General features: G+C 45.0%; 1 protein-coding gene across 1 annotated transcript in view; it reads right to left on the bottom strand.

Annotated features, from left to right (window-relative positions):
* LOC143955175 (uncharacterized) overlaps window positions 1-16,131 on the bottom strand; it is a 74,743-nt gene that overhangs the window by 45,887 nt on the left and 12,725 nt on the right. Inside the window, 6 exon segments of the mRNA XM_077465267.1 lie at window positions 861-1,002; window positions 1,337-1,480; window positions 1,601-1,698; window positions 1,815-1,940; window positions 12,183-12,242; window positions 12,349-14,070. Of these exon segments, the coding sequence (XP_077321393.1) occupies window positions 861-1,002; window positions 1,337-1,480; window positions 1,601-1,698; window positions 1,815-1,940; window positions 12,183-12,242; window positions 12,349-14,070 (2,292 nt within the window).

Here is a 16,131-nt window from a genome sequence, read left to right as displayed (position 1 = left end):
TGATGGAAAATATGCAATCATGTGAAGCATACAGTACAAGAAGCATGTGTTCAGTGAAAAATTAAATGAGCAGATCAATAATCCAGATGTGCCAACTCCAGTGCACCACCAATGAGGTCATACACACTTACAGGTACTGACAATTGCATTTCCTCTCTCTAATAACAATGTACCTGATTTGGCTGTGCGGCGTTGTTCATAACTTTTTATAGCTTAGTTGCATCCCAGTAAATGGCATCAAAAGTCCAGTCCTTGGAACCAGTGCTGGCACAAGGTCATCCAGTGCCCAGGGCAAAGATGCCAAACTGCACCCACTCCTCATTCATGATGTGCAAGTTTAGGGGATCCTACACCGATCAGTCACTCCCTTGTCTAAATCACTGTCACTATCACTACTCCTATCAGCCTTGTAACAGAAGGAAGGTGCCCCATCCCTACAGTAAACCATTGTGCCCAGGGCAGCTACACCCCTTGCCCTGCCCATCCCTTGTCCCGGCCCTGCATGGAACCCATCCAGGAGTCCCACTAAGGGGAAACTCCAACAAAAGGTCAGTTCAGCTCTTTACAGCGTCCTCACTGATCAAATCCCATACAGGAACAGACCCACCAGGTCCGATCCGGTTCAGAATCAGGAAGTGACACATGAAGGGGAAGGAACATCACAGCACCAAGTGTTAACTCTTACCACACCACACATTAACCCTTTAATAGGCAAAAACATATATAACATTTTAGAACCTGCCTATAGGATGATGTGAAGATCTGATAATTATCTAACTTTTCTTTTTTACACTACAATCCTTATACTTAGAAGTAAAATGAGACTTTGACCTGTTTTTTCCACAATGTCTGTTACCTACCTGTGTCAAAAGGTAGAGAAACGTCCTCCTGTTCACTTTTCATAATCATCCCGACCTCCTCCGTGAATGGCTGATCACCCCCCACATACGTCTCTACTTCTTCTTCTTTAACCTCAGCTTTTATATTAATCCGTTCTTCACCCTTCACCAAAAATAATAGAAAACATCAACTCAAGGGAGACATAAAGGATACAAATGACACGTCATTCAGTATGTACCCTCCATTGGAAGAACACAAGGATGAAGAGGACCAGCGATGTGTCTGGGCTTAAGACCCGCAGAGGAAATAAATGTATATTAAAAAATAAAAATGGGGATGAAAAATGTAGGGCCCCCAAAGTAGCTAGAAACGGGGATGGGGGATGGGTAACAAAGGCTGCACTTCAGATGTTGAAGTAAAACAAGAGACTACACAGAAGAACGTCATCTCATGGCTTAGAATATATATTTAGGTCTAGATGTCCAACCCCACCTACCTGATGATGGTGGGGGATGGTGTGATCTTCCTGTATGGAATCCCGGGAATACAGAGGACCTCCCTCCTCCATAAACTGCGGATCCCCGGACTTCTCTTCTTTTTCTACTTTAACCTCAACTTTGATGTCTTTCAGTTTTTCTCCCTAAACCCCAAATATGATAAAACAGATTTATAAAAGGAAACAAGAGATGAAATAAAAGAATGTTATTTTGAAGCGTAGAATTCTACAACGTATTTGTTCTGGTTGCTCAGTCCCACCTACCTGATGATGGTGGAGGATGGTGCGACCTTCCTGTGTGGAATCCCGGGAATACAGAGGACGGGGACATCTCTCTGGTGGGTTCCCATTACTGGACCCATCTGTAGGAAACACACACACTGACTGAATACATTGTTTCTATGTGTTTATCAGATGATGGGGGATCTAGGTGGAGCCTCCGTACTGCTCTCTCCTTTACAATAAAGTCTCCTCTTACCCGGTGATGTGAGGGGCCGCTGATTCTCCATCATGACGTCCTTGTAGAGATCCTTGTGTCCTTCTAAAAAAATTAATATTATTACTTCCTCTGCTGCCAGTTCCAACAATGTTTTCTTTTTACTTCCTCACAACTCACCCCTCAACCAGGACGTTCTTTTTAGACCCCTACATCACTTCCTGGCACATCACTTCCTGGCACATCACTTCCTTTGCATCTATCACTTCCTGTCTACACCTGACATCACTTCCTTTCCAGCTATGTTTTCACTTCCTGTGTCTGTACAATCACACTCTTCCTGTCTCTGTGTTCCACTCAATATATTAGGAAAAGATCTACATCTCTATATTTTTTGTGTCTGTTCTACAATCCAGCAACTCCAGATGCATAGTTGGATAAATAGCTCAATATTCACAATGTATTTGGTTTATAATTCAGAGGCTCTGGGTGGACAGATTCTCTGGTCTATAACCCCCTTTATGCCTAAGCCTTTTTTGCCATTTGTTGCTTACAAGTTAAAATCAGTAATTGTTGCTAGAAAATGACTTATTAACCCCAAATAAATATATATATATATGTAGCACTAACCCCCAAAGGAGCTGCTGGTTATTTTTGGGCTTACCCTTACCTTCCGTTCTTCTTATTGCACGTCTAGGGGATGTCCCGTGGTAGATGGCCCAGTAACTTGAGCCTGACAATAGATCCACTTGAATGGATTTTATTTGCAAAACTCAAACCATTAAACAGTCTTTCAACTTGGGATCAGAGGGTTGGAAAAAAACTAAATTCAGGAACTCTCAATGTCAAAGTCCAAAAAAGTTAAAGAACTTTCTTACTTTGACTGCATCCAGAGAATAGCCATTCGCAGCTGGATGAACACCCAGGTTGGACAGTCCCTCTCTCACAAGGTCTAGCAGCCAACAAGGTGCTTACTCAGGAACAAAGTCTTTGTCACAGACGTTGTTGCAGAACACGTAGTGAAACTAAGCTGTAGAACACTTGTAGGATACCTGAATCTTTCAGCCTGCTTGGCGATATCCACAAGACCGGATTCTCTCGGTTACTTCAGCCCTTCCAGACTCTTGTTAAGAAAACCAACCCGTACGTGGTGTTCTTCTAAAGAGTCCTCCCCTGGAATGCTTGACGTACAATGGGTACAAATATACCCAAGAAAGAAATTGGGGGAAAGCACTGCGCTAGGGCTAAAGGCTGGGGGTCAGCTAACACCCAAACAAACAAAGTTCAGTGGAAATAGGGGAAAAGTGGTGTAGCGCTAGTAAGGGAATTGGTGAAAAACTCAAAAACTATATATTAAAAGGGGATAATAATGAAACCAATACTACAACACATACATGTGACAGAATGTGCGAAAATACGTGAAATCAAAAATAAGTACAAATAATGATTCACTAAGTATGTAGATACAATATATATATATAAGTGCACGTGAATCTTGGTGGATATCAGTAGCTGAAATATAAGTCCTAACAAAACAGTCCACATATATTGGGTAATGAAAAGTGTCAGTGTTGGTCTTCCCAGCAATAAAATCAGGCTACCACATAATTCAATAGAACCTGGAACAGCGACTTGTCTGGAGTGATTTAGAGAGAATTAAATACTCTTACCAGAGGAAATGGACACATCTGTCATATGACAGTGGGTCAAATACGCTTGTAATCCCAGGTGGTGTCAATCAGGTGTTGTGCGTTGTTGGTAGGTCCCCGTTGATCACCGCACTGTCTCCGGATTTCACGGACTCCCGATATCAGTGGCTGAAACGTACGTCTTTACTGCAGTGGGTCGGCTGGCATCTGTTGTCCACTGTCTGGTGTTTAGCTCTGTGCACTCTCCAGCTATGGGTGAAATCCATAAGACATTATCGGTTATGGGGAATGTACGCTCGTGTGTCTCTGTGTGTCTGATCAACACGTAGGGAGGCTATGGCGTGTTCCTGCGGATAATCTCCCATCCTCAGGAATGGTAGTATAATCCGGGTATGTGTTGTTCTCTGAACAATGCAGAATAACGATTCACGCCAATGGAGAAAACGGCAGTCTTTGAGTGTGTTATGGTTGGGGATAGTGATGGACGAACATCTGATGGGACGGTTCGCGAACGCGCGCAAATGTTCGCAGACCGCAGGTTCGCAGTATGTCCCATTCATTTTAATGGCAGGCGAACATGAAAAACCTCCAGGTCATATTTGCAGCCACAAAATACTTACTAGCTGTGCACACATAGTCCCACAACATGGACACTGACATACCAGAAGTATTAAGCTAATCTGCGATCAACAAGCATTCTTTTTATTATCTGCAAAATTTTGTCAATTCAGGAGTGCATGAAGGCCATGGAGGAGAGGAAGGCCAGGCTATGAAGGGGGTGCAGAGATGATCCTGCTATTGGAAAAGTTGCCATAAAAGTTTTATTTATTTATTTTTTTATAAGTTATATAAATCGTTTCTACAGTTATAACGTGTATTTAGTTTTTTGTAATATTGCTCGGTTTTAGTATAATAGCTCGGCCTAAATCAGCCAGAACTGACAGCAGGTAAATACATGTCAAATACATATAGGGTCCATTCACACGTCTGTAAAATGGGTCCGCATCCGTTCCACAATTTAGCGGAACGTTTACAGACCCATTGATTTTCAATTCCAGTCTGAAAAATTAGGCATTCACAGCCTGGATAAAGAAGTAAGTGTCAGCCAGTACATCCCCCAAAAGATGACAGCTGTCGATGGGTCGGCTGAAAGAATGATCTCATATAAGAAGTGACCAACACATCTTCAAACCGCCCTCTTCTTGCAGGCGCCGTTTCTCTGTGAGTGGAAATTCCTCTGCCAGTGCACTTAAAGGCAGAATGCAGCATTTCTCTAAGTAAGGCCTGGAAGTGCTCCATTCTGACAACCCTCTGTGATGGTGGTAACATTTCTGGCATTTTTTGTTTGTAACAGGGGTCTAAGTACATTGCCCCCCAGAACTGGTCTTTGACCTTTATGCTTTTTTATACGGGGGTACCTCTTAAAACACTGGAGCATGAAGGCCCCCATTTGCACTAAACTGGAAGCGGTGTGGTGGCCTGGCTACTGCTCATCATCCAGGATAATATCGTCCTTGTTCTCCTCCACATCCACGGACAACAACAGGGATCCCAGAAAGGTTTAAAGCATGCTCTTCTTGTTCCTCTTCATCTGCCCCGGAACCATCCTCCTCTGACTCCTCTTCAGACTCCTGTTGTTCACTTGTCTCAGATAGAGTAGCCCCCCTGGGAATTCATCCAGCATTGCGACTTCCTCATCTTCCCGCTTCTGCTCCAACACAGCTTGATCAATGCAATGCCCGCTCCATAAAGAAGGCATAAGGTACGATGTCACTGATAGCGCCATGGCTGCGACTGACCAGTTTAGTGATCTCATCAAATGGCCACAGAAGTCTGGATGCATTGTGCATGAGCAGCCACTGGCTCCCAGAACCTGTCCTGCCACAGAGTTCGTACAGGTAGTTGTTAACTGCACGTTTCTGCTGGAGCAGCCTATCAAGCATATACAAGGTTGAGTTCCATCGCGTCGGGCAGTCACAAATAAGACATCTGACGGCAGATTGTGTCACCGCTGAATGTCAGCAAGGCGAGCCATGGCCGTGTAAGATCTTCTTAAATGGGCTGAGATTTTCCTTGCCTGCAGCAAGACATCCTGGACCCCAGGGTATTTGACAACGAATTGCTGTATGACCACGTTCAAGACGTGTGCCATGCATGGCACATGTGTAATTTTGCCCTGTTTCAATGCACTCAGCAGATTGGCACCGTTGTCACACACCACTTTACCAACTGTCAAATTGAGCGGTGTTAGCCACTGATCTGCCTGTGAACACAAAGCTGAAAGGAGTGCAGGGCCAGTGTGGCTCTTGGCTTCCAGGCACAACAGAAGCAGTACAGCATGCCAACATCTCAACCGGCATGTCAAATAGGTTCTGGGGAGCTTGGGCGGTGCAGCGGAAGAGATGGTAGCAGCGGAAAAGGAGGAGTCAGCCAAGGAGGAGAGGGAGGATGGAGTAGGAGGAGGAGAAGAAGAGGCAGGCCTGCATGCAACCCGTTGCGGTAAAACCAAATCTACATGGGTGCCACGGGTTACATGCTTGATGGCTGTCAGAAGGTTCACCCAGTGGGCAGTAAAAGTTATATACCTTCTCTGCCCGTGTTTGCTAGACCACGTGTCTGTGGTCAGATGTATCTTGGCACCGACACTGTGTGCCAGAGATACATTCACTTGCCACTGAACATGGCCATATAGCTCTGGGATGCCCCTCTGCGAGAAATATTTCCTTCCTGGGACCTTCCATTGTGGTGTTCCAATGGCCACAAATTCCCGAAAGGCCTCTGAGTCCACCAGTTTATATGGCAGTAGTTGGAGGGCTATCAGTTACGACAAGCCAGCGGTCAACCGTTGGGCAAGAGGGTTATCCGGCGTCATAATATTTTTACGCTCGAACATTTGGCCTACGGAAGCCTGCCTTTTTCCAGAAAAATGTGAGGACGGCATGATGGAAGGTGGAGTGGAGGACAATTGTGAGGAGAGAGGAGAAGTAGAAGACCAGGCTGGACGGTGAGAGCCTGGAGTGTGGCTTTGTGGGTACTGACGCGTTGCTCCCACTGGGCTCAGTGATGGGAGTTCATGTGCCTTCTTAAGGCGGTCGTCCCTAGGTGAGTGTTGGGCTTACCTCGACTTATGCGTTGACTCCAAAGGCTGCAGATGGCAACACTATTGTCAGTAGTGGACATGTTAAAAAAATCCCAGCCATGTGCCGGTGTCCTGGGAGTGCCAGATGTGACCCTACATGGTTGATGGCTCATTCCTGATACATTAGCAGTCTGGTTTGTCCCTCCTGTGCAATGTAAGTTATTCCTGCTTCTCCTCCCTATCTGCTGGTCCATATCTCCCTCTGAACTCCCCTCCTCTTCCTCTCTTGTGGGCACCCCCGTGACATCCATAGACACGTCATCATCAACATCACCTTCCCCACCACTAACATTAGAGATCTCGGAGTAGGCAGCAACAGCGGGGACCAACCTCCTTGGGCTGATCTGGGTACTGTCATCACACTGCTGGCGGTTGTTGCTACTTCCTCTTCCTGATCCAATGCCAAGAATGGCTGCACAATAGAAATGTCTTGTGATGGATTGGAAAATAATTCCTGTGACTCAAGCGGAAGGTATGTGGGGGTGGTGTTGTTGGTGGTAGTGTCTTAGGGGGTGCACATAGCAGAGAGTGAAGAGGGTGCAGATCGAGAGGATGAGGAGGGTGCAGAAGAGTAAGGCTGAGTGAGCCACTCAACCAAGTCTGGTGCGTCCTTTGACGTAATCGAATGCACCTTCTGCAACTTCCCACTTTGGCTTCGGCCTGGTGCTCCTGCCCTACCCCTACCACCCCTGCGGAAGGGCCTGCCTCTTCCTCAGCCTGTCATTTTTTAAATGACCCTGTGACAAAAGTCTCTAGAGAAGTGCAGTATGTATGTGGAAGAAGGTATATAACACCCCGCTTCAATCTGTCGTTTTGGGGGCCACTGGTCTATCACACCAGTTATAATACTTTTTTCTAATTGGGTTTGTCATTCTTTGTAGATGTAGTATCGCTGCAGAACTGCTCGGCAGTCACAATGCTGAACAATACAAATCCATTATAATATGCTTTCTATATTTGAAAGTATATTATAAGTGTATTACACCCCGCTATACTGCACGCCAAACAATAGTACACCTATACCAATCCTTAACAGGACTTTTGTGGACCTATTAGTTAGTGATTTGTGTCACTACAGTCTGTCCCTGCTCCACACAGCAACCTTTCCCTACACTGACAAAAGACAGAATGTGAAATGGCCACCAGATCAGGTCTATTTATAAGGTAGGGGGTATGTCCATGTGCTGAAATGTCTCAATTGGCTGGCCTGTACCACATGATGTATGTGTCATGGGTCAAAGTTCTTCACAATGTAAAAGAATATGGCGGCCGCGAATAGCGCCATATGTTCGCCGGTTTGGCGAATAGCAAACGTGCATCGTTCACTGCGAACCACAAGGCCATCTCTAGTCGGGGGCAGCATCCATGTTGTCAAGGCCAGCCATGCGGCTTCCTTTGTCTTACTGGAGAGCATGGCTTACAGGTACAGGGGGCGGAAAATCATACACACTGCCCCTGCCCGGACACACCCCTAGACTCCCCTAGTCATTGTTCATTGATGGATATTTGTATAACTCCTCCTGTTTGAAGGAATGCATGTGCATGATTGGCTGATTGTGAGGCTAACAAGCTCTATTGTTATAGAAATAAAAAGATTTTTCCCATTATCGACAAGTCTGCCTGTGGAGCTAAGCATGTGAGGATGGTGGTCATGTCTGTTTACTTGGAAAGATATGAGAAACAGGGTTGTACACAGATGCATTATACCAAAAGGCTGAAAGGGCGCCTTATTAGGAGACATGGATTACACACCGTGTATAGTGGAAGTTGCATGACAACGTATATACTCTGCATTTAATGTAGACTAGGTATTCAGTGTAGACGCTATATTCAGTCAGTGCAGGCAGTGTAGTCTATATAACAGTGTATTGAAGTGGTTAAGGGGAACCACGGGCCAAAATTTAAAAAAAAAAAACTGTCATGGGGCCCCCCAAAATCCATACCTTTCAGGCCTGGTATCGATTTTAAGGGGAACCCTGCACCATTTTTTTTTAAACTGGTGTGAGGGTCCCCCCAAAATCCATACCAGACCCTTATCCGAGCAAGCAGTCTGACAGGCCAGGAAAGGGGAGGTTGATGAGCGAGCGCCCCCCACCTGAACCATACCAGGCCATTTGCACTCAACATGGGAAGGGTGCTTTGGGGTCCCCCCCAAAGCACCTTGTCCCCATATTGATGTTGATTGTCCTCAACAAGAGACAAACTGCTTACTGGTTGAACAGACAGTGGGGTTTACAGAAGGCAGTGACCCATCAGGCTGGGAGGGTGGGAAATGGCTCCGGTGTGAAGCAGTGCAGTGGACCATCTTTAAGATGACAGCCACCAATAATGTTGAAGCTTCTATGGCAATATCTGAGTGGATTACAACAAGGGTGTCAGGAACCATGAATCAGACTGAGACAGGAAATGCAGTAGAAAAAAAAAAAAAATCACACCTTTAATGTAATAGAAAAAAATAGTACAGATCAGGAACATAATAAAAACACAAGTCAGGGTTTGGAAGCCAAAACTGGTAATCAGGAAGCCAGAGATCAGCGTAGTCAGAAGCCAAAGATCAGGAACCAGACGGGACGTCAGCCGGGCAAAGCCTTTAATAGGAACTCAGCAGAGACACTCAGGATATGTTAAATGAGGTGAAGGCATGAAAGACATGAACAAGGCAGTTTAAATATCCAGACGGGGCTGGCTGTAGACTGGACTGTTGAGGCAGGTAATGGTAACCAGGTGAGTCACTGTGGAAACAATGATTGGCTGGTAATTAACCGACAGCTGAGCAGCCTTGAGCACTGAGAAGAGCTTCTAGAAGCCCAGCCCTGACAAAGGGAAGGTCTGCCTGAGAAAGAATGGATGGATGTACTGGCCCCTTTCCTGACTGCAGATCCTCAACTGATGAATTGTGATTTGGTCTCAGAGTCAGCATGGGACTATACTAGGGTTGTCACCTCATCCCTTTAAACCTGAACACATATGAATTACACAGGTTCTGAGGATAATTTAATGCAAATAAGGCACCAAGTGAGTTTAATTACCTCCTTAATCAGCCACAGAACATGTGTCATTAACCACTTCCCGACCGCCGCACGACGATGTACGTCGACAGCATGGCACGGGCAGGCATATGGGCGTACATGTAAGTCCCTGCCTTCCCGCATCACTCCAGTGTGAACCCAGCCTAATAAGCGATAATTTTTCTGATCGCTGTATTAGTGTCACAGGTGACGCTAGTTAGGCAGGTAGGTATTTAGGTTCGCCGCAGCTTTTTATAGCGCCAGGGACCCCCATATACTACCGCATAAAGCCCCCTGATTGCCCCCTAGTTAACCCTTTCACCAGTGATCACCATATAACCGTTACAGGTGACGCTGGTTGGTTAGTTATTTTTTTATAGTTTCAGGGCACCCGCCATTTATTACCTAGTCTCACTAGTGTACCCGTAAATTTAGGGGTGTCTACTTTCCAAAATGGGGTCATTTGGGGGGGGTTTGTGCCATCTTGGCATTTTATGGCCTTCAAAACTGTAACGCCCTTAGAAAGCCTGAAGGCGGTGCTTGGTTCTCGGGGCCCCGTACGCGGCTAGGCTCCCAAAAAGTCCCACATATGTGGTATCCCCGTACTCGGGAGAAGCAGCAGAATTTATTTTGGGGTGTCATTTCACATATGCCCATAGCATGTGTGAGCAATATATCATTTAATGACAACTTTGTGTAAAAAAAAAAAAAAAAAAAAAAATTTTTTGTCATTATTCAATCGCTTGAGGCAAAAAAATAAAATATTCAATGGGCTCAACATGCCACTTATCAATTTCCTTAGGGGGTCTACTTTCCAAAATGGGGTCATTTGGGGGGGTTTTGTACTGCCCTGCCATTTTAGCACCTCAAGAAATGAGATAGGCAGTCGTAAACTAAAAGCTGCGTAAATTCCAGAAAACGTACCTTAGTTTGTAGATGTGACAACTTTTGCGCAAACCAATAAATATACAGTTATTGACTTTTTTTTTACCAAAGACATGTGGCTGAATACATTTTGGCCTAAATGTATGACTAAAATTGAGTTTATTGGATTTTTCTAATAACAAAAAGTAGAAAATATCATTTTTTTTCAAAATTTGCGGTCTTTTTACGTTTATATCACAAAAAATAAAAATCGCAGAGTCAGTCAAATACCTTTAAAAGAAAGCTCTATTTGTGGGAAGAAAAGGACGCAAATTTCGTTTGGGTACAACATTGCATGACCGCGCAATTACCAGTTAAAGCAGCGCAGTGCCAAAGTGTAAAAAGACCTCTGGTCATTTACCAGCAAAATGGTCCGGTCTGAAAGTGGTTAATATGTGTTCCATTTTAAAGGGATGAGGTGACAACCCTAGATTATACATTGGTAAAGGCAGAAATACTAGTCAGGCTGGGAGTGAGTGTTGCTTTGAGGACAAGCCGAGTTCATGGCTGGGGCTTTGACAGGGATAAGCCTGCCTGTGTGCAGCTGTATCATCTAATGCAGGGGGTCTCCAAACTTTTCAAATAAAGGGCCAGTTTTATTGTCCTACAGACTTTAGGGGGCCGAATTGTGGCTGGCAGGAGTAGAAAATGTCCCAGGCCCGGCATCAGTGAGGATAAATATGGCCTCAGGGTTGGTGGTCAATAGGAGGAGGAGTACTGCCCCTATTAGTAGGAGGAATAGAATCCCATGATTGGTATTGGTGGAAGAAATAGTGCCCCATTGTTGGTGTCAGTGGGATGAACAGTCCCCCAAGGGCTGGAGAAAGGCTAGCAAAGGGTCATATTTGCCCCTCGGGCCGTAGTTTGGAGGCACCTGTTCCAGGAGGTCAGGACTCTGTGCAAGAAGAGTTGAAACTGTTATAGCTGCAAAGGGAGGGCCAACTCAATATTGAACAGACATCCACCAGCCTCTCTGACCAGCTGCTTAATAAACAAGTACCCGCCCTCTACTATTAACCCGCTCCTAAACCTGCACCAGGCTGACTCGTCTACAACAGAGCTCTTCATACTATGACCCTCCAGATGTTCAGGAACTACAATTCCCACCATGCCTGGTCATGTCTGTGAATGTCAGGCCGCGTACACACAGGCGGATTATCTGCCCAACTAAGTTCGTCAGACAATCCGACAGACAGTCCGTTCAAAATTTGCATGAACGGACTTGACCACACACGATGAGCAGACAGTCCGCTGAAAGCGTGCGCGATGACGTGTACAGCACGTACGACGGGACTAGAAAAAAGACGTCCAATACACTGCAATGCAACCTTCGCCGTGTAAATCCTTTCTGAGCATGCGCCATACTTAGTCCGTCCAACTTGCCTACACACGAGCGGACTGTCCGCTGAAACCAAGTTTGGACGGACAAAACCAAGTTTGAACGGACTGTCTTACGGAAATTCCGTAAGACTTTGTTCGTCAGACTGTCCGCTGAAAAAGTCCGCTGAAGCCCACACACGAGCGGATTGTCCGCTGAAACACGGTTCAGCGGACTAAGTTGGGCAGACAATCCGCCCGTGTGTACGCGGCCTCAGAGTATTACAATGCCTCATGGGACGTGTAGTTCTGCAACAGCTGGAGGGCCGAAGTGTGGAGATCCCTGATCTACAACATCAATAAGGAAGCCCACTCCTATGAATTCTCTGGTGTTGCAAAAGCTCTCCTTTCCTAGTGAAAGATTTCCCGCACTCTGAATACAAATAAGGACGCTCACCTGTGTGAATTCTCTGATGTTCAACAAGATTATTTTTCCTAATCAAAGATTTCCTACACTAAACATGTTTATGGACGATCACCTGTGTGAATTCTCTGATGTTTACCAAGGTTTCCTATGTTAGTGAAAGATTTCCCGCACTCTGAACATGATTATGGACGCTCACCTGTGTGAATTCTAAGATGTTTAACAAGGCTTGATTTGGCAGTTAAACATTTCCCGCACTCTGAACATGAATAAAGACGCTCGCCTGTGTGAATTCTCTGGTGTGCAGCAAGTGTTGTTTTCTCTGAGAAAGATTTCCCACACTCTGAACAAGGCAAAGGACGCTCACCTGTGTGAATTCTATGATGTTTACCAAGGGTTCCTAGGTTAGTGAAAGATTTCCTGCACTCTGAACATGAATAAGGACGCTCCCCTGTGTGAATTCTCTGATGTGTAACAAGGATTACTTTTTTAGTGAAGGATTTCCCGCACTCTGAACATGAAAAAGGACGCTCCCCTGTGTGAATTCTCTGATGTTTATCAAGGGTTCCTAGGTTATTGAAAGATTTCCCACACTCTGAACATGAATAAGGACGCTCACCTGTGTGAATTCTTTGATGTCTAACAAGAGTTCCTTTAGTATTGAAAGATTTCCCGCACTCTGAACATGAATAAGGAAGCTCACCTGTGTGAATTCTAAGATGACTAACAAGAAGTCCTTTATGAGTGAAAGATTTCCCGCACTCTGAACATAAACAAGCATGCTCATCTGTGTGAATTCTAAGATGTTTAACAAGACCTTCTTTCAGAGTAAAAGATTTCCCGCACTCTGAACATGAATAAGGACGCTCGCCTGTGTGAATTCTAAGATGTTTAACAAGGCTTGATTTGGCAGTGAAAGATTTCCCGCACTCTGAACATGAATAAGCAAGCTCACCCGTGTGAATTCGAAGATGACGAACAAGAAGTCCTTTATGAGTGAAAGATTTCCCGCACTCTGAACATGAACAAGCATGCTCATCTGTGTGAATTTTAAGATGTTTAACAAGACCTTCTTTCAGAGTAAAAGATTTCCCGCACTCTGAACATGAATAAGGACGCTTGCCTGTGTGAATTCTAAGATGTTTAACAAGATTTTGTTTCAGAGTGAAAGATTTCCCGCACTTTGAACATGAAAAGGGACGCTCACCGGTGTGAATTCTCTGGTGCTGAATAACATCATATTTGTTCTTGAAAGATTTCCCGCACTCTGAACAAGGGAAAGGACGCTCACCTGTGTGATTTTTCTGATGTTGCAAAAGGTTTCCTTTCAGAGAGAACAATTTCCCGCATTCTGAACATGAATAAGGACGTTCACCTGTGTGAATTTTCTGGTGTCTATTAAGTGTTCCCTGCCGAGTGAAAGATTTCCCGCACTCTGAACATGAAAAGGGACACTCACCCGTGTGAATTCTTTGGTGTGTCACAAGGCTTGATCTATAAGTAAAAGATTTCCCGCACTCTGAACATGAGAATAGATTGTCACCTCGGTGATCTCCTTCATGGGGTGAGGAAGTTTCCTCGGGATTAGAAGGATCTGTTGATGGATCTGCAGTGTGAGATCTTACATGGATATTTCCAATCATAGTATGTGATTGATGAGAAGATTCCCCCTGATCAGAGGGATCCATTGATGTCTCCGGACAGGAAGGTCTGTGATGTATATTTTGTGTATTTGGATTTCCTCCTGGAGGATCCTGTGTGATGACATTATCTTCTGACTTACAATCAGCAGATAATAGAAGACGTCTCTCCGAGGAATTCCTGACATCACATCCATCTGTTGGAAAGAAGTAAAAAAATAGAATAAATCTCAGTAGATGACAAATAAGTGGAGTTTTGGCTCCTCCTCCCCGTCGGTGGAATAAGTGGAAATGCCGATCTCACAGCTGGGCTCCTGTTCTCCCTCCAAAATCAACCAAAAAAGTCTTCACACCGAGTCCATATATCATCTGCTAATTCTATAATAATAAATAGCTATGACTGAGGCTTCATTATCCAAAACGCGTTAGTGGATTGTTACTACATCGGATTGGCCGGATTTTATATGATGAAGAGTTTGCAGATCATATATGGACTCCAAAAAAAAAGTCACTTTGGTCTAACAGTCACTTTCACAGAGCTCTGGCATGGAACCGGGTACAACTGTAACATCAAAATATGGAGAAATAATCTTCCTCCAAGATTTACAATGCTGGTGTCCTGGGGTGGCTCCACCCCTCCCCCATCAGTGTGGAGACAACCTAAGCTGTTAGTGCAATGCTTTATTAAAGGGTTAGATCACCTCTACAGAAGAACTGTAAAGCTGAACTAACACCAGATCCCTCCTGGACCCCGCTTTACATGTGATGGTTCTGACCAATCAGAATCCATCTGGTCCATCCTGGCAGCTCAGTATGGAGAAGACAGAGCAGTGGGGTATTTCATATCCCCTGACCATTGGAGTGGTGAGAGAGTCCTGATAGTAGAGGATGATGACGGTAAGTACAGTGAGGACCGGGGGTGGGGGGTGAAGGGGGTCCGGTGTTAGGAAAATTAACCCTTTAATGTGACTTTAGGGGTCTGTGTGACCAGTGATGTCTCATCCGCCTTCCATTGAAGGTAATGAAGTACATATTGCGCTCCATTTGCTTTTTCCCCTCAACCACAGCAACCCGGGAAAGTGACAGCCGGACCCGGAAGTGATGTCGCCCACATACAGTGTATCCGGAAAATATTTACAGCGCTTCACTTTTTCCACATTGTGTTGTTATGTTACAGGCTTATTTCAAAATGCATTAAATTATTTTCCTCAAAATTGTACAAACAATCCCCCATAAAGACAACATGAAAGAAATTAGTTTGAAATCTTTGCAGATTTATTAAAAATAAAGAATTAAAAAAATCCCATGTACACAAGTATCACAGGCTCCTCCCATGTACACAAGTATCACAGGCTCCTCCCATGTACACAAGTATCACAGGCTCCTCCCATGTACATAACTACCTCGGCCTTTGCTCAATACTTTGGTGAAGCCCCTTTGGCACCAATTACATCCTCAAGTCTCTTGGAGTATGATTGAATGAATGAATGAATGAAATACTTATATAGCGCACAATGCGAACTGAATCGCCTCTAGGCGCTGTGGCAAGCTTTGATCATCTGCTAAAAGAGGAAGGTCTTGAGTTTTTTCCTAAAAGCCAGGTGATTTTCTTCCAGGCGGATGTTGATTGGTAGAGCATTCCATAGCCGAGACCCTTGGACAGCGAATCTCCGATCCCCCTTGGATTTATACCGGGCTTTGGGCACGAGGAGGAGGTTTTTGTTGGCTGATCGAAGACTGCGGTTTGGTGTGTAATGATTTATTTTCTCCATTAGGTATTGCGGAGCTTCTCTATGCACACATTTGTGGGTGAGGCAAAGGGTCTTGAACGTGATCCGATTTTTTACGGTTAGCCAATGTAAGCTCCTCAGTGAAGGAGAAATGGATTCCCAGGGTTTTTTTCCTGTTATCAGCCTTGCCGCCGTGTTTTGGATCAGTTGTAATCGCGCAAGTTGATATTGTGGATTCTACAAGCTCGGCACATATTTTTGGCCAGTTTCTCCCGTTCTTCTTTGCAGGACCTCTCAAGCTCCATCAGGTTGGATGGGGAGCGTCTGTGCACAGCCATTTTTAGATCTCTCCAGAAATCTTCAGTTGGGTTCAAGTCCGGGCTCTGGCTGGGCCACTCAAGGACATTCACAGAGTTGTCTCGTAGCCACTCCTTTGTAATCTTGGCTGTGTGCTTAGGGTGGTTGTCCTGTTGGAAGATGAACCTTCATCCCAATCTGAGATCCAGAGTGTTCTGAAGCTGGTTTTCA

Source organism: Lithobates pipiens, unplaced genomic scaffold (assembly GCF_037356315.1).
Source record: "Lithobates pipiens isolate NorthernLeopardFrog02 unplaced genomic scaffold, aLitPip1_a1.2 Scaffold_35, whole genome shotgun sequence".
Classification (NCBI taxonomy): Eukaryota; Metazoa; Chordata; class Amphibia; order Anura; family Ranidae; genus Lithobates; species Lithobates pipiens.
This window is presented reverse-complemented; position numbering and strand designations above follow the sequence as displayed.